The following is a 23824-nucleotide window of genomic DNA, read 5'->3' on the forward strand; positions in this document are numbered from 1 at the left end:
CTTCGCAGAGTATCGTCAAAACTCTTTTAATCCAGCGCATAGAGATCCATTACATTCTTTTCAATAGCTGGGTAGTGTTCCGCTGAATTGCTTCTTTTTAATGGGAATGCTTCTGTGGTTTTCCAGTTAAATATGATGCTGGCTGTTGGTTTCTCTTGGATATGCTTCATCAAGTTAAAGAAGCATCACCATATCATCCCCTCTTTTTGAATTTAGACGTTATTTAACACATGAAATGATTTAAATTTTATGATTGCCTTTCAACAGCTATAAACCAATCCTTTATTCCTTCACTTATTTAATATATTATGTATTAATAGATTCTTAATACTGAAACATCCTTGCAATTCTATAATTGATTTTATATTTTATGAGCATCACTCTTTTAAGTGCTGGCAGTAAGAGTTTACCCAAAAATTGACCTGAAGATATTTATTTCCTGGTTTTAGCCACAGGAGTTTAGATAATGAGAATTCATACAAAGAAGAATTATTTAGAAAATTTGTATTGATATTTATATTCATAAATTCGAGACCAGTCTAATTAGACACTGGTCTATCATGTGCTATCTTTATCGAATTTCCCTATCAATGAAATTTTGTTTTTATGAAAGGTTTGAAAGTTTTACTTCTCTCTTTATGCTTTAGAACAATATAAAAAGCATTGGCATTACATGTTTCTGAAGGATTAAAAAAAAAAACCTGGTGGATGAAATGATCAAGCCTTTGGAAGAAAGGAGTGTTGAATAGTACTCAAGAGAGAAAATAGTTTTATTTATTTTTTTATTTTTATACCCAACGTAGGGCTTGAACTCATGACCCTGAAATCAAAGCTGGATGCTCTACAGACTGAGCCAGCTAGGTACCACCTCCCTTTTTTTTAGAATAACTTTTTTTTTTTTTTTTACTATACCCTAGAATAGGGCTTTCTTTCATTTTTTTTTAACATTTTTTTTTTAATTTATTCATGAGAGACAGAGAGAGGCAGAGACACAGGCAGAGGGAGAAGCAGGCTCCATGAAGAGAGCCTGATGTGGGACTCGAACCTGGGTCTCCAGGATCACGCCCTGGGCCGAAGGCAGGCACTAAACTGCTGAGCCACCCAGGGATCCCCTAGAATAATTTTCATTTTATTTTTTTAAGCTCTAGTATGGGGCTTGAACTCAAAACCATGAGATCAAGAGTCACATGCTCCACCCAGTGAGTCAGCCAGGCACCCCTTGAAAATGCTTATTCATCTGTTTAGTTCTACAGGAGTCTTGCTCTACAACATACCAATATTTTAACAATTTTCAAAACTTTAATAATTTAAAACGTTTTTACAAGTGCAAAAATTCAACAAATATGTTATTGTGCAAAATAAGAGTCTAAAAACAAACACATGCACGTGGAATAAAAAGTCTTGAATGAATAAGTATAGATGATAAACCACTGGGAATACTGATTCAATACATGGGACAAATGGCTATCTACAAAGGAAAAACAAAGTGTGTCTATATACCTCTCTCACTTTAGTAAAACAAACTCCACAGAGGTTAAAAATATAGATGCAAATAGATAAATACAACAGATAAAATTGGAGAGATTAGCATCTTGGAGTAGAGATGGCCTTTATAACTATCTCTAAAACCAGACTGTATAAAACTGAAAAAAAAATTTTACAATGCAAGAATTATAGGGTAAAAATTATTAACAAAGTTTAAAAACAAGAAAAAGAGGAAAATATGTGACAAATTAAATATTAACATCCCTAACAGATAAGAGGTTCTTAACAGTGAGAACAAAAGGTAAACAAGCCAAAAGAAATTTCAACAGAAGGAGGGACACCTGGGCAGCTCAATAGGTTAAGCATCCAACTCTTGATTACAGTTCACATCATGATCTGAGGGTCCTGAGACAGAGCCCTGTGTTGAGCTCCCCTCTGAGCAGGAATCTGCTTGGGATTCTCTCTCTCCCTCTCCCATCCTCCAACCTCTAAAAAAACCCAAAATTCAACAGAGAACAGGAATAGGGAATTTACTTTGATTAGATATTCAACTTAGGCAATGAAAGCATTATCATTTCTTTGCAAATAATAGTGAAATAAATAAATAATACTTGGAATCGATAATGGTATGGAGAAAGTTTATCTCCTATACAATGAACAGGTAGTTTAACATAATACAACCATTCTAGAGAACAATTTCACTATATTTATCAAAATATTTCCAATTTTAGGACTTTATTCAAAGAGTATAAAATGGGCAAATGTACAGAAAAAAATGTTCACTGCCACATTATAGTTGCAAAATAAAACAAAAAAACTAAATTACCCAAGTATCTACCCAAAGTAATTATTTAAAATTACACTACATTCATTCAACAAAATAATTTAAAGCAATCAAAAATGATAATATAAATAAATAATTACTGACATGGAAAGATACTAAATCTTGTGATTGCAAAAGTGACAAAAGTTGGTTTCAGGGAATGATGCCAACTTCAAAAAAATACATTTATGAATTTATGCAAAGAAAAACATCTTATAGCATATCACCAAAATGTTAAAAAAAAAAAAAGAGAAAGAAACAAGTTGGTTTTATGTACTGAGATTACAAATAATTGTTACTTTCTTATTGGCACTGTATTATTTTTTAAGTTTTCATAATGCACACATATTGTTTAAAAATGATAATTTTCTTACAAGTTTTAGTTATTCATGCAGAAATTGGAGAAGTAATAAAGACCAACTTAGATTTCTATATTAAATTCATGAAAAAATTGTTGAAATCTTGTCCCAGGAAACATGCAAGCATAGCTTTAAGAAAAAAAAAAAAGAAAGAAAAAAGGAAAACACCTCCTGGAATTTGATTAATATTAGGCAATTTTTGAGTCTTAAAACACTCACTATAATTAATATTTTTAAATTGGAAAAATCAGTTTCAAATATATATGTATATTTAAAAATATGAACATGTAATTACATATAAACAATTGTGATAACTCAAAAAGAAAATGAATAAAACAATTAAAAAAATGAACATAAGAAATATAGTAAGATAATATATCTAAGAAAAGATTGCTCAGATTGGCAGATTGATGAAACCTAGTGTTAGCTGGTTTGAGGAAAGGGAAATCTCAATTTCTGGTTGGGGGTATCAAACCGGCACACCTTTCTGGATGGAATATGGCCAAAAATAAAAAATTAAAGTGTACTATTTTTTAAGATTATCTCATGTAATAATCAGACCAGGAAGAATAAAGATGACAAACACAGATGTCTAGCAAAATCATAAGAAACTGTCATTAAAATTATAGCCTGTATATTTAATGGAATACTATGCAGTCATTAAAAGTGTTGTGATCTCTGTATAATTTATATGCAACACTTTTGACCTCCTTTGTGTAAATCTGTTCTTGTAAGTCCGTAGTCACACCAATACGTAAAGCGTAATGAGATTTTAGGCAATTTCACTTTCTTCTTTGGCACTGTTTTTTTTACAACATAAGCATTCATCAATTCTATGAAAAAAAATGAACTCATTCCAACAAATTGAAATGGTTTCAAAGCACAGTTCAGGTATTAAAAGTGTTAGTATCAAAACTCTAAGACCGATATAAGAGGCAAATGTTAAACTCTACACAGTTAGAAGAGTATTAATACATCAGATTATCATCTGGCTGAAATCTTACATGAAACCGGGCTATCAGCTCACGATCCAGAGGCTTGGTCACTGACAGCTGACCTGAGATGGGGTTGATAATGAAGATACCGGTTGGAGGCTGATCAGCTCCTGGCCCAGTTACACTATACCGTAGTGAAAGGTTTTTATCTCTATCGGACCTGATCTGAGGATCAAGAAGACAATCATATTAAATGAGACACTAAATGAGCTCATTATCAGAGACAGGACATGCCACACCTTATGCCCTTTTTCAGTTACAAACTTACAGCATCTCTTCCCAGAAAAACCAATCCTGTTTCTCACCCTTACCTCTCGTTGATAGGCTTCAAAAAGAGATGTCACCTATCACCAGGAAGGGCCAACATTAACCTCTAAAAGAACACTCACTAGGAGCAGTGCGAAAAGTCAAAATGAAGGAGTGTCGATTTTTAAACTGAATCAAAATCTATCCAGGAAGTTCATATGGTTAGAATATTTACTATGGGAACAGGTGTCCAATTTAGTTGAAATAAAACTTATTTACCTTTGGGTATCAGGAGAAGAAATAACTGTCTAGGCCATAGCGTGAAATAGCCTTACATGGGAACTCTAGTATTATGGTTGAGCTTGAAAGTCAGATTTCTGCACTTACATTCATACTGACATTATTCACTGCAACCATAGTTTCCATGTCATTTTAAGGTAGCACCTATTACTCCAAGTTCTTTATTAATAACAAAACATACAAAAAATCATTTTAAAATACATTTTTATGCTCTCAAAAATTATACCCATTATAGGCTGACTGCCTTTTCCTCCAAAAATAACAATTCCCAGGAAAAATAAGTTTACAGGTGAACAGTCATAGGAACAAGCTATAGAAAAGGAGGAAGAAGAAGAACTCCGAGAGAGGGCTAATTGGCAATATCTTTGCAGGTAATAATAACAGATCATTATGTATTAGGTAAGCATACTTAACCCAGTAACAGAATCTAGCTTATTATTTTTCTTGTTAAGGCAAAATTTTCTTACTCATTGTCCATTAAAGTAGGAAAAAAATGCCTTTCTTTGGGAGTTATATTGTTCATTGTTAAATTGAATTATAATGTGCATTAAAATAAAATATGCAATTCGAATAAATGACTTATTAAAAAATACAGCTTTCAGTATGTATTGGAATGCTCAATTGATCATACACAAACATTTGCAAATAAATAAATACACCATCATTTTGTCTTTCTTCCTTTTGCTATCAACAATGGGTTGCTAATTTTACTAAACATGTACATATATCTGTGACTTTTTTCCTCTCCATCTGATGCTATACATTTGGAGTAACTGAAAAAAAAAAATTACTTCTCAGATTTATAAAAGCCTATGGTTTCCCACAGCTCCAGGGATTCTGTTAATGGTTTCAGAGGTCACTTTCTTTTTTCTTTAAAAAACTCTCAAATGCACTTGGTGCTGGCATTTTTAGCAATGATTGCCCTTTTATTTCTTCTTTGGCTCAAAAGCTATCTGGAGAGGGCAAAGATCATCATGGAGAGTACAGCTGTTAGACAGTGAAGCCAAGGTGTGTGTTTTTTGAGAAAGGGTATGGTCTTGGTGTGGATGCATGTCGGAATTGGGGCTGATGTATTCACACACTCAACAAACTTCATTGTCTGTCGGGTACGGGACCCACAGAGAGCTCTGCCTATCTGAGATAATAATTTTTTAAAAAGAGGCTCTGTATAGACATTCATCTATACAAAAAAAAAAAGTATTTTAATACATGTTGTAAAGTCTATCCTGTGATAGAATGGAAAAAATAATTTCTAACATACACTTGACACATGCCATAGAGACAATTAAAATTCTGCAAGCCTACCCTGACAAGCTCTTGAGGAAAGGGTCCCCTGGAGTTTTCTGGCAAGTTGATTGGAGGGATAACCCAGTCTCTCTTCTGCCTTTGTAGGTGGCCATTGTGCTTAGTCGCTTGTCTTGGGAATACTATTTCTTCAATTTCTGGTGATTCCTTTGCATTAAAATACAAGACATTGCTGAATACTAGGAAAAACATTTTCGGAAAGACAGCAATATCAATGGATACCTGACAGTGTAGGAGTCACTGATATGAAGAAGAAAATACGCCTGGAGGCCCTCTCCTTATCCCTCTAGTAAAATAATAGAAAATGCTATAAAATTTTGGGGTTACGCTGATTATTGAAGAATTGAATTTCCAAACAATTTATTATGTGGCACAGCTGTGTAAACTATTTGCAGTTTCTACAAACCGTCTTCGATAGCAGTTAATATTGAGCAAAATTTAATAGTACCCTTTTATATATCTCTCATTAGTTTAAACCACAGTTCAGGTAATGTGCTACTGTACATTAAATTTAGATCTTGATGTGTTAAAATATAATTTGAATTCCAAGAGAACTTTAATACATACTGCTAAGGCATGTCTCAAATATTTATGACCCTATTAAATCCCACAGAATTAATGCTGTAATTATTCTAAACCTATGTCAGCCATGATGGATGCTGTAGATGACCCACTTTGCACACTGGGTATTAATCTCTGCTGGATGTCAACATTTTCTTCTGTTTCTCCTTATATCTGTAGACATTTTAACCATTAGCCCTTGCTGCTTCAGTGCAAATATCCAAGCTAGTTTGCTGGAACACAACGAATCATCAACAACAAAAGCATCTTTTCACTCAATTAGTTACCAATTTCTCACTCTGTATTCCCCAAATGACACAATTTCCCCTAAACAGTTAATAGATTAATAAATTACATTTCACATAATAAAAGTCTAACATGGGTACAAGAGAAAAATGATACCTTTCCACTGATATACTTATTCATATTTGATTATGGATGTGTATGTTCCATTTACAATTAAATCGTAGAAGTGAATATGTATATTCCTATCTCCAGTACAATAAATACACAAAATGTAACAGTCATACTTCGTGAAATTAGGGACTTCAAAATAGGTAATTGTGGTAACCCCTCCTATTTGTTTTGAATTATCTCAACATGAAAAGAGAATATTCAAGAATTACTAATGTTATCATAACTTTACTGAAGAAGTTACTGCATCTTTTTATATATTTTATATATTTTTTAAAATATAATATATATTTTATATATTTTTTTAAAAAATTCCTAATATAGTGATTTATACAAAATAAGTGCTCAGTAAATGTTTGCTGAATTTAATCAAACTGTACTTTGTTAGAGACGTATCTATTTCTTTTATCTTGGCTCACAGTGGCTTCCACCAGAGGGAGTATATCATTCCTAAAAGTTATGTCAGTAGTATAAATAATTCATACTCCCCAATTTGATTATTAAAGGAGAAGACAAAAACCCTATACTCCTAGCAGGAAATGCTTTCTTATTGCTACTGTATGTCTGTACTTCCCATTTAAGAGACATCTTGCTAAGAATTGTTTATTCTGGGGTTATATTTCACAGCTTGTGAAGCTTCTAGAAATTTAAAACAAACAACTACTTCTAATTTAAACTAAGTTATAAACCTCAAAGTATAAACAACTGTTTCAAATATAATTTCAGATAGCTTAAATATATATTTAGTCTAAGTATCTTGTAAGATTAAAAAAAAACAACAAAATACTATTTAAGTGACAAAATCTGATAAAAACTCAAATACTGGCCAATGTGACTTAAAGCAAAGTGTTTATTTAGTTCAAACTGTATAAATCTGATTTTTAAACATAACTCCCAAGCCGTATTTCCATACTCTACCTTCACTGAGTCCTCAGGTAAGGTAGGCTTGAGGCTCAATTTTACTGCTACTTGCCACTTTTCCTGAGTCTCTTTGTCTTGGGCATATATCAGGAACTTTGCATGCTCAGAGGAGAGGGGGAAGCTTCTCACAGCATACACCATGCCGTCTTCATCCACCTTAAAATCTGCTGGCTCACTGCTTTCATACTGTACTTTCCTTTTTCCATTGCAGTTGCTGAACTTCACTGCAAAAGATAACAAACATACAAGTCTAGTGATAATACAAAGGCAGAAACATCTAAGTCTGTATCCAGCTTAGGTTAAAGGATAAAACATGATGGCATAAAGCACAAAAGTTTTATTTTTACATTGTTAAAGGAATTCTCATACAAGAGAATACCAGATTTATGGTTCTGAGTCGTTCCCCAAAATCACCTTGTTCCAAAGCCTTCCCCCTCCCTCCACATTCCCTAGGGCCCTTGGCTACACCTGCTTTATCTCTCCATGCTTCTCACTCATATTATCTGTTACTCTCTAACGAACTCCAACTCAACCTTCTGGTCCCAGCTCCAAAGTCACTGAAGGTAGAACCATCCCTTTCTCTCAGTCTTCATGTACCAATCTGAACTCTATTATCATAGTTTTATAGCCATTCCTGACATTCACTGGGAGAGGTACTTTGGGGCAAATTTTCTTAGCTATTTTGACTACCTGGCACATTTCATAGCACATAGTATTTTTTAAAAAAAATTTTTAAGGATTTTATTTATTTATTTATTTAGGAGAGACACAGAGAAAGATAGAGAGAGAGAGAAAGAGGCAGAGACACAAGGCAGAGGGAGAAGCAGGCTCCATGCAAGGAGCCTGATGTGGGACTCCATCCCTGTTCTCCAGGATCACATCCTGGGCTGAAGGCAGCGCTAAACCGCTGAGCCACCCAGGCTGCCCAGCACATAGTCTTAATACATAATTTTTGAATAAATTCTTAAAGGAAGAAAGTAATAACTTTGATTAATGTTGAATGCCCACTATGCTCCAGAATTACAGGACCGTAGTAGCAATTAAAAGGGGAATAAATTGCAATTTCTAGTCCTCATGGCACTTATAAGAGTTCTATGAAGCAGTAACAATTTATAAATTTTCAGGCAAATAAAAATGAAGATGTATCTCAAAATAAATGTTAGCTAAAAAGATCTATTCTTAAGAATAGAAAATAAAAAAGATTTTCGTATCCTTATCTCACATGTAATGACTTAAAATTGAAAAAAAAATCAATGCTTTCTTAAAAGCAATGTCAATCAGCTTATGTCTCATTGGATAACAACACGGAAGTTAAACCACATACTTATAAATGTAGGACTAAACATATTCAAGCCAAAGTAAAATTGTAAAATAATAAAAATATCCTCTAAGGAAGATGATTTCCTTTGAAATCCTTAATCATTCTTTATGAGGAAAATTTCTAGGGGAATGGCATGAAGGGATCAAAGAGAAAGCAATTTTTAAATTTCAGTAAACATGTGGTGTTATGTCCTAACCACAATTACATAAAATACATTTTGGAAAGCAGTTAATATGTACACATTACAAAATATACAAAATACCACTTTTTGCATTTTTCAAGTATCTAAGTAAATTTTTTCAAATTCCCACTCCACATATGAATTGCTGAGTTCTTCTGTTTTCATTAATATAGATTCACTGAGATGTGCACAAGATCACAGCCAAATAACATGCATGTTTATTTCTCTTAGTAACCAAAAAATCCTTGATAACAAAAAATACTTTACTAAATCATATTATCTCCCACATAGTCCCACATATGTCACCTTTCATCTTTCAAACATCTGAAAATGAAAAGACAAGTTATATGTCACACTAAATCATGCTAAACCAAAGTGTTTGTCTTTGGATTACAAGTATCCAAAAAGATAACTTATATACCCCATCTTACCTGCCATGCAATTTAAAAGTGAAAAATAGATAATCTCTTCTACAGAACAATGCCATCTATAGCTAATCTTTTATTAAAGACAAAATGAAAAGTAAAATTGATTTGGGGGAACCCTGCTGAGAAATCAAAACAAAAGACTTTTAACACCTTTCTGTATAAAAACACCTTTTTATATAAAAAAAGGTAATTTGTAAACTTAAAAAAAATAAAACCTAGATCATACCTTCCATCCTTTTTTGTTCATTGTTACCACTCTAGCACAGATCCTCATCAATTCACACCTGGATTGTTGCACCTGCCTCCTATTGGTTTTCTCCATGCTCCAGGTCATTGAGCATCCACCCCTAGAGTCAGGTCTCCCTCTCACTTAATATCCATAATATGATACATACTCTTTTATCTGGTCTACAATGCTCTTTCCACTCTTGATCACTTGGTCTCTTTGGGTTTTTTTGGACATCATCTTTGAAAACATATTTTACCCAGTTGGATTTTTCAGTTACTTTCCCATCTCACTGCCATTCACACCCCATGCTTGCCACTTTTAGAAACATCCTGCATGCCCATTTTCCATGCCACAGCTCCAGAGCGAGGCCATTATTTGGGCAAAGGGTCCACTTAGATGATCTTTAAAAGATGGCAGCCAATGTCTTCATTTGGGAAGGCTTCGAATTTTTTATCTTAATTTAATTCTAACTTTTATTTGTTTTTACATTTTCTGTCCATGGAAGCACATATTAGCCCTTTATTTTCATTAGGATAATGATTATAAGAACTAATTTTCACTTATTAATAGTTTCATATGACTAGAGCTTCTCTCTGTAAGTAGACTGTAAACTCATTTGGCTTCCTAACAGCGAGTCTGGGTTCTTCTGTTTCCCAGGGCACCTAGCCATGACAGAGACAGTATAAATGCTCAATAAATTTTCACAGGCCAATTGTATAGGTGAATATCTTACAACTTTTCAAAAAACTTGAAAATAGACAGGAAACCTAGAAGTTTGTCCAGCCTTCACTAGCAATAACATTCAGCGACAACAAAAAAACCCCTGGAACATTAAGCAATTTGACTTTGTATTTGGTTGTTGGGAGTGAAAGAAAATGAATTGATACGTGTTGCATGCCACGTACTAAACCAGATACTAAAGATGAGGTTATCTACTTTAGCCTTAGCAATAACCTCCTGAGATGGGAATCGTTATTTCTGCTCTACAAACGGGGAAAGAAAATTCAGAGAGCCATCTGTGCCCATGGCTGCTTGAATTCTAGGGATCCTCCTACAAAAGCAAAAAAGAATCTAACCAAATTTGTGACCAGTAAGTTATTGAAACCTAAATCTTTAGTAAAGAGAGAAAAGACTAAGAGGCTTCACACATGCTCGTGAAGAGAATAATGGCACATTTAGATTTCCAAAAGTACCAGAGTAAAGAGTATTACTAAAAAGGAGTCCTTAAGGTGGAGTGTACCCTAAATGTCCCAGAAAGAGGAGCAGCTGGAGCCCCTTGTGGCAGGCAGAAGGGGAAAATGCTACTCACTGTTCCAGTGACTGAGGATTCTGTTCATTGGTACTCAGCTACCGACTTGAACTCAGGTGTCAGAATGATGCAGGGAAGGGAAAGAAGGTCTTTAAAGAGAAATGCATTTGCAAAGAAGGAAAAAAAGTGCCTTTTTCTCTAAAGGGTCACCGAACATACTATGCATGAGAAGTGGTTGACCTCAGAGAGGCTGACACTGGGGAAAAACACTCTGAAGGAAATCACATAAAGGTCAGTTATTTATTTATTTATTTATTTATTTATTTATTTATTTATTTTTTTTAATTTTTATTTATTTATGATAGTTACAGAGAGAGAGAGAGGCAGAGACACAGGCAGAGGGAGAAGCAGGCTCCATGCACCGGGAGCCCGATGTGGGATTCGATCCTGGGTCTCCAGGATCACGCCCTGGGCCAAAGGCAGGCGCCAAACCGCTGCGCCACCCAGGGATCCCAAGGTCAGTTATTTAAAGTCAATTAGTTTTCTACCACCCCTGTGCCTAACCTATAACTAATATGAATTGGTTTAACATATCTATTATTAAATTCTCCTGGGGTTTTTAGACAAATGTTAATTCGCATGTGCAAATACTAAAATAAGCAACATTTGGTGGGTGGACAGGCAAGAGTGAGGTACTATTCAAGTCTGAAGACATGTTTTTCATTATGTAATTCCCTTTGTATCTTCAACCATTAGCGTCACCACCTTGATGGAAAAGAAGCCCATTGCCAAACGAAAAAGTTCTCCTCAGTGGAAGCTTAGTTGTGACTTCATCCTGTGGTTGAGAGTTAATGCATGTACAAGTGCCTGGGTCATGGTGACGTGCTTCATCGATGATAGCTGCCTTTTACCATTTCCAAGTTGCACAAATTAAAAGGCTAATTTCAGTGGGTGTTACAAACTGAATTGTGTTCCCCAAAATTCTTATGTTTGAAGCGCTAATTCCCAGTACCTTCAAATATGACTGTAATTGGACATACTGGTCTTTAAAGTGGTAATTAAGATTTAAAAAGCTTGTATGGGTGGCCCCTCATCCAATATGACTAAGTGTCCTTGGACGTGGATATGCATGAACCAACAGAAAAGACCATGTGAGAGGACACAGCAAGAAGGCGGCCGCCTGCAAGCAGAGAAAGGTCTTCAGAGAAGCCAAACCTGCTGTCACCTTGGGCTTGCACTTACCCCCTTCAGAACCGAGGGAAAATAATTTCTGTTGTTTGAGCCACCTAGTTTGTGGTCCAACACAATGGGTAACGCATGGATTCCACTTATTTACCACTGGTCAGTGTTTATTGCCTATATTTTGTCCCATTTATGATTTAGACGCAGCTAAGGCATATTTTATCAAATTTGACAAAACTCTCTTCTTGAACCAACCACTGAAACTTATTCAAGAGGATTTTTTCCCCCAAAACAAAGACATTTATGATAAAAAAAATAGCAGAAAATGGCTATGGTATATAATCTTAGCTACAACACTAATATAATTTGTATATTAAATTTACTTATAACTTATAGTATTTCAAAGAAGTTTTCAGGAGGACTATGACAAAGTATGTGTACAAAAAAACAGTTAAAAATAAAAAGGGGGGTGGGTAGAAACCATTTGGAAGGAAGAGATATTCAAGGGACATGGTTTAATTATTAAAATTATTAAATTAGATTTAAAATTCTTAAAATTAGATTTAAAATTTAACTTTCAAGATGAGGAAAAAAGGACAATTATCATGGACACATAACTGTCATGAGAAAAAGTACCTAGAACCAAGCTGTTCTTGTTACTGAAATATTTTCCTAGTAAATGGTAGGTAAAGAACTCTGCATCACACAATGCATACAATTTCTGTCATCTTCCAAAACATAAAGCAGTTTCATCATTTTTTAATATATGGGTTTTGAAGAAAAGATGATACATTTATTTTAAATTAAAATGCATCCTTAAAAAAATAAAATGCATCCTTAGCAGTGATACTATTGTAAATGATAGTGTGGTGATGGATATCTGACATTCTGCATTTGTCAAAACTCAAGGAACAGCACAAAACAAAGAGTGAGTCCTAATGTAAACTATGGATTTTAGTTACTCATAATGTATCAACATTGGTTGCAAGAAACATGCCACACTAATGCAAGATGTTAATAATAGGGAAAACTTCCTTACTGGTGATGATCTAACCTACTATATTATTACATATTTGAAAGGGATGGATAATTGTCAATTTCCTCAGTCTCTCACAAACACGAGTTCCAGTGAATTGCCTCAAAGTGGTATTACTTGAAGCTATATAATATAACTGAATCAATAACTTGACATAAATACCTCAGGCATGGAGATATTGAGTCAGTGTTTCACAAAAGTCATAATTTCTTATTAGACACATGTAATAAAGCAGAAACTCTATTATTTTAAAAATAATCAAGCAACTTGAAATATTCTTCCAACAGAACTACCTTCCTTACATTAAAATATTAACTTTGCTTAAATACTTAAATAATTCAGAGTAGAAACTCCAGAATTTCATAACCTAGAAGAAGGAAATAAATTCCATTAGACAACCAAAAAAACATGCTTGATCCATGGGATTATTCAAGTTTAAAACAACTCTATACACAATTAAATTTCTGTGGCTAAAACATTATAATATTAAATAAGAAATTTATTATTAGAGCTATTGCACAGTTCTCCTACATAATATGTAGTTATTGTGTTCTAGCCTACATAAAACTTTGTTAACATGGTTAATACAAAATTAAATATCAGGGAAATAATTATTTTAAAGTACTTTTTGACTCTTAAAGCAATACTTCAAATTAATGCTAACCATAAAGCCATAATATCTTTATAAAATATTAACAGGAAACCACAGATCTTATATATTAAATGCATTACCAGTTAATAGCACTACATAAACCATATATGAATGAAAATGTGCAAAATACTCACATATGGCTTATGATTTTTGCTGAAGTACAACATCACACCATATTTAGAATACAATTATAAGAGAACACTAAAATATTTTTGTGCCTAAATATGCCTTCATCTCATTATTGGGTTTTCCCCCCCATTAATTGGTATTTTTGAAGGCATACTGGGACAACAGAAATAGTTTCACAGTGCTGATAGAAGTTCTCCATCCACAGGCAAAGAGCAATATTAATTAATGATCTTGACATCTAAATGAAGAAATGAGAGCAGGGAAAGTAGGGAGGAGCTGTCTCCACAGTAGAGATTTCACGGTGTTTTTACTTATAGATTCCAATGGAGAACAGTTACCAAGTGGCGAGTTCACTTACAAATCTGAAAAATCTGCCTAGATGTTCTTTTGCCCCCCAGGCCCTTACTGAGTTTCAATCTGAGAAGTGATTCTTCTGGAAACACTTTAGTAGCCATTTCAGGGGGTACCAATCCGCACATGTACAATGGGATACACTAGAGGTAGTGTGGGCATGTCCATTTGTACCATGATGGAAAAAGTCATTATATTTTCTTTAGGGCATATAATTATAATAATAAAAGTGAAATACAGAATTTTAGTTACACATATTGACTATTAAATATACATAAAACTTCCAAAATCCTTTAAAACTATTTAATGCAAAATCGGAGCTTGTTTTTGAGAAATACTTTTATAACAAGTTTTATGATTTGGGTTTCAAATTCTTGATAATTACCATCAATGAAAGCTTTACTCACAAAAGTTGGTGGTAATAAATGATAGCAAAGAATTCATCACTTTTTCTCCAACTGGCAGAAAGTTTCTTGGCATGAACCATGAGGAATACACTTATTAAATTTCATGGTCCTTCATTTCCTTGCACTGATGAATATAACACTGAAATTCCTTGTGGAAAAGCAAAGCTTTACAAATTTTTTCATATTAAGTATTTTAAAATAATGATATAACTTGACTTCGAGAATATACAGGTATTGCTCTAAGAGTCTTAATTTTTTTTTCTAGGACTTAAAATTATAGCACCAACCAAATATCACAAATGAATCATTTTAATCCTTTTTTCAGAGTTGAATTTTTGCTTCAAATCCATAAACTCTGTGACTGCATGTAATATTTTTTACACGGCTTTTGCAGTTTTCAATTAAGTTCATTCAGGTGCTCCAAAATGTCAGTTAAGTAAGCTATTTTTTCAAGTGAATAACTCTCCTTCAATAAATCTATGGTGAACAACATTCAAACACATAGTCATTTTTCTATTAGCTAATAAACTCCTGGAAAAAAAAGTGTCCTTTGGATAGCTCATGCACTTGAGATATATATATATCAGCAAATATGGTATTCCCTTATCTTTGCACAAAGCTAGAGCCATTTATTTTCATAATATCAATTTATGCGGATTTAAGATTTATGAGCACTCTTTTATGTACAAGAGCTTTTACGTGAGTAAAACTAACAGAATCATGGGGTTTTCAGATTAAACTCTTGGCTTTTATATCTTCATGCCATTTATAGCTTTTATAGCCTTCATGTCATTAAGGCCAGGGCATCAGCCTCATGTAATATTTGCTCAACATTCTGCTGTAAAATATTCATTTGTCTCCTTTAATATATAATTTACAGAAGTTTATTCTGCCTTTTTTTCCAGGATAAATAATACTTCTCAAGGATTCTAACTACTGCTATTAACTAACATACTTATTAATTCCTTAAAGTCATTGACATGCAACTAAAACTTTTTTGATTTAATAATCTTTTTGATTAGTGCTGTCATTACGATGTGTGACATGCCATCACTACCTCTGCTGAGTGTATTATGCAAAAGTGGCTCATTTTCTATTTCTCCTACAGTTGGTAGTAGATATACAGTCTGGTAAAACAAGGATTTCTGCATTTGGCTTAAAGCATTAAATGTGAAATGTTATAAATGACTTAAAGAGCTTGAGCATATAGTGCTGTACTTAGTCTCATAAAGAAGCGTTTTTACTTCATGTATAAGAGAATTCAAATTTCTGCTGCCTAAAATGGCTGTTTGGGGATACAGTGCCCATAAAATTTGTCTTGGGTGTGGCTTCACTCCATCACTTTGCATTAAGTAAAATGTTTAGACCAAGTGTGAGAATAATGATAAGAACATAATCATTATATTATCTAATTAATATCTTAAACATTTGAGTGGGTTCTTAAGACTCCAAAGTCTTTCCAGCTTTCATCCCAAATTATCCATGGGGTTGGAAAAGTAAAAGTAAAAAAGTAAAAAGTAAAGTAAAAAAAAAAGTAAAGATGTAAAAATAACATCTAAAAATAGACTGGCATGTGTAGCTTCAGAGATCTATTTGTAAAATAATACATAGTATACATGTAACATATAAATAACATAAGTAATATTATGTAATTATATAAGATAAGATACAAAGAAATACATAATGTACATTGTATATATATATAAAGTCCGCATTTTTAAATTATTATTTTTTTAAGATTGTATTTATTTATTCATGAGAGACACAGGAGAGATTGAGAGAGTCAGAGACAGAGGCAGAGGGAAAAGCAGGCTCCACACAGGAAGCCTGATGTAGGACTTGATCCTGGGACTCCAAGATCATGCCCTGGGCCAAAGGTAGGCACTAAATTGTTGAGCCACCCAGGGATCCCTTTAAATTACTTTAAAATAAAGATATTAAGGGCACCTGGGTGGCTCAGTTGGTTAAGTGTCTGCCTCCTGCTCAGGTCGCGATCCCAGGGTCCTAGGGTGGGGCCCATGGGTCAGGTTCCCTGCTCAGGGGGAAGTCGGCTGCTTTTCCCTCTCCCTCTACTTCTCCCCTCACTCTACCCCTGTTTATGCTCTCTCTCTCTCAAATAAATAATAAAATCTTAAAAAAAGTAAAGACGTGAAAAACTTGGAAAATTAAACATCTTGTAATTTAAATTAGAATATGGAATATTCACTCTCACTCACTTCATTTAAAAAGTATAAAAAGTGTACAAAAATATACTCCTATTTCAGGATAATCAAAAAATATTTTGAAAACAATTTCTGGAAACTACAGTCCTCTATAATAATTTAGCAAATTTTATGTCCAGCAAAAACCAAGTAATTTAATTCTAAGGCATTTGCTTATAAAACCCTATATAAAAACACAATACAAAAAAAAAAACAATACATACACATACAAATTAATTCTAAAAATCAACATAAAATTCTTCATTTTCATCAAAAACAGGACTTTGACTATTAACCTTAAGATCCAATAGGAAAAAAAAAAGGAAAAAAAAAAAGATCCAATAGGAAGAAAGGAAAAATAGCCAAAATAGAAAGAAAAAAAAAAAAAAAAAGAAAGGGGGAGAGAAGAAAAAAATCACTGAGAAAATTGACAGAATTAATGATTCTCTGGTACCTGACAAGAACATAAAAAGTTAAAATTTATACAAGATCTTCTTTTTTAGGATTAGCCAGGGAAAACTATAAGCAAAAAATACAAGCAAATGAAGTGGAAAAAAATAATTAAATTAATACTTTCATAAAATCTTCACTTAGGATAAACACATTGATACAAAGGTATCAATGAGCAGATAACCAGATTTAGTGGGAAAGGGGACATTTTCGTGCCAGTGTCACTGGCGAGTTCTTGGGTCAATGAGAAGATCTAGGGAGATCTACCTGTAGACCTGAGTCTACGTAAGTCTTACTCAGCCAAGTAGAAAATAAAAGTAATAAAAAACTGTCAGCAAGTTTTTAGAGAAAGCTGTAAAGGAGCACTCAAATATAATATTAACTGTTGTAATTTCACTTACTGAACTGTTTTATTATAAAAATGCCTTCACAGTTTTTTCACCATTATAAAAAAAGCTCAACATGCATATCTGTAGCACAACTGTACCCTATTCTTGGCATTCAGGTTAGGAAATGCTGATTGATTTTGCCATACTTCTAAAATAGTAAGGCTGTGGTAGGCATTACTAATAGTCACTGATATTTTCAGGTTTTCTCCCCTTCATGGACATTCAGAGATGACATTTCTCATCTCCCTTGACCTTTGGGATGACTACATGCTTTGCTTTGGCCAATAAAATATGTGGACTCAAGTGACAGACATCACTTCTCAGCAGAAGTGTATTTATTTATTTATTTTTCAGCAGAAGTGTTTAAAAGTTGATGCCCTCTTTCCCAGTAGTGACAATGATTAAAGGAAGTGTTAAATGTGGTTAATATAAGACCCAAATCCCCAGGATGAGCGAGTCACTCCCCTCCACAGACAGCTTCTCTTGAGGGCCAGTGGTGGGGGGGGAGGGGTGTCACTTGTTACAAAATGGATTTCACATGACAGAGAAATAGACATTTTTCTGTGTTAGGCACAGAAGACTGGAGGTAATGGGTGGTGCAGCACATCCCACCCTATCATGTCTGATAAAGCCTCAACTACACTGACCTAAAACCCTCTCAATGTAGTAGAACTAGGATGGAGTGTCTATGAAATAAAATAAATTGGAATCAAACTTACTTTTGATTAAAACAAAAATATTTCTTATCCCTAAAACTCTTGGTACCTACCAAAAGAGAAAGGCGTTATAATGTTCTCTAAAATGTTACAAAATCTCTTAGAGAAGCTGTTATTTCATTTCCTTTCTAGGTAAAGCCATGTAATATTAACTAACATCTGTATACAAGGTACCACAAATTAAAGAAAGGAATAGAGCTATGATATTCTTCTTTGATGTGAAATTGAAAAATATCAAAACAAGCAGCAGGAATGATATAGGAGGATGATTATGACATTAAAAATATGAAAGTTGAATTTTCAACAGTCCAATAATGATATGCGTGCAATTTTATATATCAAACTATTGGAAAAGTAGTAAGATTATTGCATTTTCCCTTGTATGCATTCTAATAACTCAAAACATTGAAAGCTGTTCCTCACTTCATTGATATTCTTCCTCCAGGCATCTCTATGCATGAAATTCAATGAACCCTGGCCCCCCTGCCTTTTATTGAAAGCTCTGCCTAAAAGATATAAAATTATCAGTGTTCAGGCAGAATGATTCTTTTTTTTTTCCCAGAATGTGCCCATTAACAAATTACATTGAAATATCACTACCTCTAATTAAATTACTCTGACAGAGCACAGGTCGTGAAGAAGCTCCTTTTCTCAACTATATGACTATCAGTCTCTGAAATTTGATGCAATTTAGTTTTTCTAAATTTAGTTATCGGGCTACTTATGTCAACAAAGAAGGAATCCTAATTCCTAATTTTTGTGACGGGTTTTTGTTAATTTTTAAAGAGAACAGAGTTTTCACGATAAATTTCCCTGAAAACAGAAGTTCTTGCTAATCAGGAGTTTTCAAAAACACTACTGAAAAAGGAAAAAGCAGAAGGAAACTAATCATGTATCTAAATCAATTTCAACAACGTGGCTTCCAAATGCGCCGCAGAAACCAGAAAGAGTACCTGGTTTGCTAAGTAAGGCAAGGAACAAAAGGATGTTATATGCTTTATGAAACTTGAATAAAAGAAAGAGGTACATAGAACATAATGTTCATTAACCAAATTAGCCCTATTGGTATTACATGATATCACATTAACTGAAATTAAAATCCAATGAACTGCACTATTAAATCCAAAACCATTTACTGATAGTAAAGTTATAAAACAAATAGTATAAGACTTTATCCTGAACATGTAAAACAATTTAAGAAATACTTATTCCTTTACTTGCTATTAGGAGAAAGAGATCATGGTCACATATGAAGAAATAACAATGTATTTAAAATAGCTCTAGAAAATATATCATAAAGGCATATAACTCATAGTTTAAAAGCTGAATTCCCTATTACTGCCAATCCCCTCAAAAGATGTATCAACTCACCAGCCACTATAAAGGACTGTATAAATAATGAAGTTGGACTTTCTACAGAACTCAAGCTATACAAATATAGCAAAAGCATACTAAAACCCATACAATGTTACACGTTATTTCTAAAAGCTGCCTATACTTTCTGAACTAGCAACATGATGTGCATTAAGTATTTAATATGTGCAGGATTACATAAAAATTTCATCAGTTACTATTTTTTTCAGAAATCCAATGAAGTTATCAAAAATAATTATATAAAATCCCTAAGTTGGTAATAAAATTTAAGTAGTAAAACAATTAACAAATTCTAATATAAATTCAATTAATGCATTTCTGCTTGGGAAACATCAACATATAACCTGAAAAAAACATGGTCTCCCAGGGGCATCCAGCTGTGGATTTCGGCTCAGGTCATGATCTCAGGGTTGTGCGACCAAGCCCAGCACCAGGCTCTATACTCAGCAATGAGTCTGCTTGTCCCTCTCCCTCTGCTCTTCCCCCAACCTGTGTGTGCTCTCTCAAATACATAAATAAAATCTTAAAAAAAAAAAGACTACCAGTTTATGCTATTATTAGTGTCTCAGTAATCCACTGTCTAGCTTTTTAAAGAATTACTGTATAAATCCTAGAAAGCTGTTTCAGGGGCATGAAATTTTTCTTCCAAATACCTATATAAATAGTATTTCTTAGATTCAGTTCAGCTCACTCTGGTCCATCACATATAATCACAAGAAAAACAAAGGCAAGTAATCTATGATGTGTAATTTAAAAAACAGGCTATGATTTTTAATGCATTAATGTAACAGTAATAAAGGGCTATTTGCACTGTCCACAATAGCCAAACTGGGGAAGGAGCCTCAGTGTCCATCGAAAGATGGATAAAGAAGATGTGGTCTATGTATACAATGGAATATTACTCAGCCATTAGAAACGACAAATACCCACTATTTGCTTCAACGTGGAGGGATCTGGAGGGTATTTTGCTGAGTGAAATAAGTCAATTGGAAAAGGACAAACACTATATGGTCTCATTCATTTGGGGAATATAAAAATTAGTGAAAGGGAATAAAGGGAAAGGAGAGAAAATGAGTGAAAATATCAGTGAGGGTGACAAAACATGAGAGACACCTAACTCTAGGAAATGAACAAGGGGTAGTGGAAGGGGAAGTGGGCGGGGGTTTGGGGTGACTGGGTGATGGGCAATGAGGGGGGCACTTGGCAGGATGAGCACTGGGTGTTATGCTATATGTTGGCAAATTGGACTCCAATAAAATATTTTTTTTATAAAATAAAGGGCTATTTGAAAATTATGCTTTTACACAAATATATAAATACTGCAGTAATACCCATTTTTAATGCCAATTGTTTATATTTAGAAATACATTTTATGCTTATTAAGTTTTTATTGTGTCCAGAACTGTGAGCATTTCAAAATGCTATCACTGACTTCAAATAAACAAACAATAAAACAAAAAATCCTCTTCAAAAGTATTCCTTCCTTCTATCACAGCCTAAAATGAGCAACCAACTCAGCAGTTTGAATAACTGGGCAAAAATCTGCTGCTTCAAATGACATTAATAAACCTCATCCTCATTAATGGGTTGACATTTCTTCTTGGAGAAATGATTACATTTCTATTTCACCATTCTCATTAATTATATCAAACTGAATGGGATTAATTGTCATATACTGTAACTTTATGGCCACCTCATGTATACTCTGCACTGAGTGACTTAATCTAAAAACATCATAGGTGCATGAGTGCTCTACCTAGGAGCAATAATCTCACCCCAACCCCTCCCCAAATGCCTCTGTAGCACTCATGGCCCAACTCTTAGGTGTATTTACAAAGGGTCAAGATATCTAAAATTTTATAGAGACAAAAGATTTTGCACATTTAATTTACCTCATGAAAATACATGAGCATGTATTAAAGTATTTTCATTACATTAACCATGATGATGTCAAGGCAAATATCCTGTGCACATATTATTTGCTTCCAACTTTACTATTTGCCAGTCTGTATGTATTAGCTACAGTAAATCGAGTTAGGCTAAAACCATATCCTTATCCTTCCTGAAAAGCAGATGCAATAAGCCGTCTAGTCTGAATATATCTTTTGCCTAAAAGCCCCAGCAATATTAATGTTTTAGGATAATATATTAAAACCCTATTTAAAAAAATTAACTTAGATACCTGACTTCCAGAGGCATGACAATGAAGTAAAACAATAGATGTAAATAAATGGGACAATGACAGAAAAAACACACACACTTAACTGTAACAATGAAAGATGCATTAAATGTGGAATTTTTCACTAGGAAAATATATATTTTTTTAAAAGACAGGGTATTAGAAAGATAGAACCAAGAACAGATAGAACCAAGAACAAAGAACCAAGAACAGATAGAAATGCAAGGTATGAAGGAGACTCTGGATAGAACGGTGTGGCAGTGGGTCTGTGTTTTTGGTGTATTACCTTTGTTCCGAATACACAGCCATAATAATAAAGGATAAAGAGTTAAAACAAAACGAGATAAAATCCAAATAGGCTAAAAACAAGATGAATGTCCCACTAGACATGAAATGAACTTAATGTGAATTTGTCACCCGGATTGGAGGCAACCAGGGACAACTGAAGCTGAGCTTCTGGGGGGTAAAGGCACTTGGATGTGAGGAGAAGAATGGTATAGCACCCAGGACATCAGAACCCAATGCTCCAAATGAAATTAACTTCATGGACCATTTTTCTGATTGTCCAGAATCCCTCTTCCCATTCCTCCTCCTTCTCTGAAAGATGCCTCAAGGAACAGGTCAGGACCTTCACTTCTCTATATTCTCACCCTAGGTGATTTCAACCAGCTCCCAACATTTTAAAAATCACCTGTACAAACATGAATATTGAATATGTATCTAGAAACTCTGTTTTCCTGAGATCTAAACTCCTACATCCAACTTCCTATCTCTAGTTGGATATGTATATAAGCAGGTGCCAAAAACAGCTCTTGGTTCCCTCCTGCCCCCCAGTAATGAAGCATGGTAAATGGTGTCACCTCACACTCAAATGCTCAGACTACAAGTCTAGTTGTTGAGTTTGATTCCTGTCTTATTCCAAAAGAATCAATTTGAAGATCCTGTCAGCTCTATTTTCAAAAATAGATCCCTAGTCGGGCCATTTCTCATCACCTCCATGGCTACAGTCTTACCGTCAGCCATTATCTGGGTTGACTCATGGTGAGAGCCTCTAACTGGTCTATACTTCCACTCTTCACGATACCTATGGTGGCCTTTAAAGATATAAGTTAGATCATACTCAAAGGCCTCCTATCACACAAAGAATGAAATCCTTAACAAAGGCCCTTGGCCCTGCAACCTCATCTTCCTTTCTTCTCCTCGCTCACAAGGCCCCCAGTCTTATGACTCCTTCAACAAATTCAAGTCCTTTTTTGTATATTTGAAATATCATACAACGCAGAAGAGAGAGAAGAAAAAATGAAACAGGAACGGAGCAAGAAAACTTGGAAAACCAAATGTCTAGGTAAAAGATCATTAGGTTTATTTTGGTCTTTTTATAGTCTTTATAATTAAAGTTACCTTCCTTAATTTTTCCAATTTTCTTCCCTTTTTTTTTCTTTCCATGTCACTGGTACCAAAGAACAGAGATGACTTTTTCCAGTCACACCAATTAATGAATAAAAGGCACTTGAGACCCTTCTTTATTCATTAGCTGGTTTGACTAGAGAGAAGTGATATGAATCACAGAATGTTTAGGGAGGGGTATAGCATATTATGCATTTTAGCGAGAGCTAAGGAAATAGAGAGGCAGCAAACAAAATGTTTTGATGTCTGTAATCTAATAAGCAGTCTAACCACCAAAACATGCAACCACAGATGAGATGCTACAGATCATCCAGAGTCTGTTCTACTGTACCACACAGCCTTGCAAACACCAGAATGTGAAAACTTGCAGGAGGAATGAACAAATTCCAACTGGCTCTTTCGTAGTAAAGGGCAAGGTCAAGGACAACAACAGTTGTCTAGCATTCAGCCAGTGTTCATTCATATGTGTATTAGGTCTTCACAAAACTGGAGACTAGTAAGAGTTAACATAAACTTGTGGCCTCATCATCTCAA

The 23824-nt window shown here is 34.1% G+C and overlaps 1 protein-coding gene across 1 annotated transcript in view; it reads right to left on the bottom strand.

Moving 5' to 3' along the window:
* CDH2 (cadherin 2) overlaps positions 1 to 23824 on the bottom strand; it is a 213419-nt gene that overhangs the window by 55172 nt on the left and 134423 nt on the right. The window contains exons 3-5 of the mRNA XM_077900337.1: positions 7407 to 7633; positions 5514 to 5660; positions 3672 to 3827 (exon numbers count right to left, since the gene is read on the bottom strand). Coding sequence (XP_077756463.1) covers positions 3672 to 3827; positions 5514 to 5660; positions 7407 to 7633 — 530 coding nt within the window. The remainder of the gene's footprint in view (positions 1 to 3671; positions 3828 to 5513; positions 5661 to 7406; positions 7634 to 23824) is intronic.

This window comes from Canis aureus, chromosome 6 (genome assembly GCF_053574225.1).
Source record: "Canis aureus isolate CA01 chromosome 6, VMU_Caureus_v.1.0, whole genome shotgun sequence".
Taxonomy (NCBI): Eukaryota; Metazoa; Chordata; class Mammalia; order Carnivora; family Canidae; genus Canis; species Canis aureus.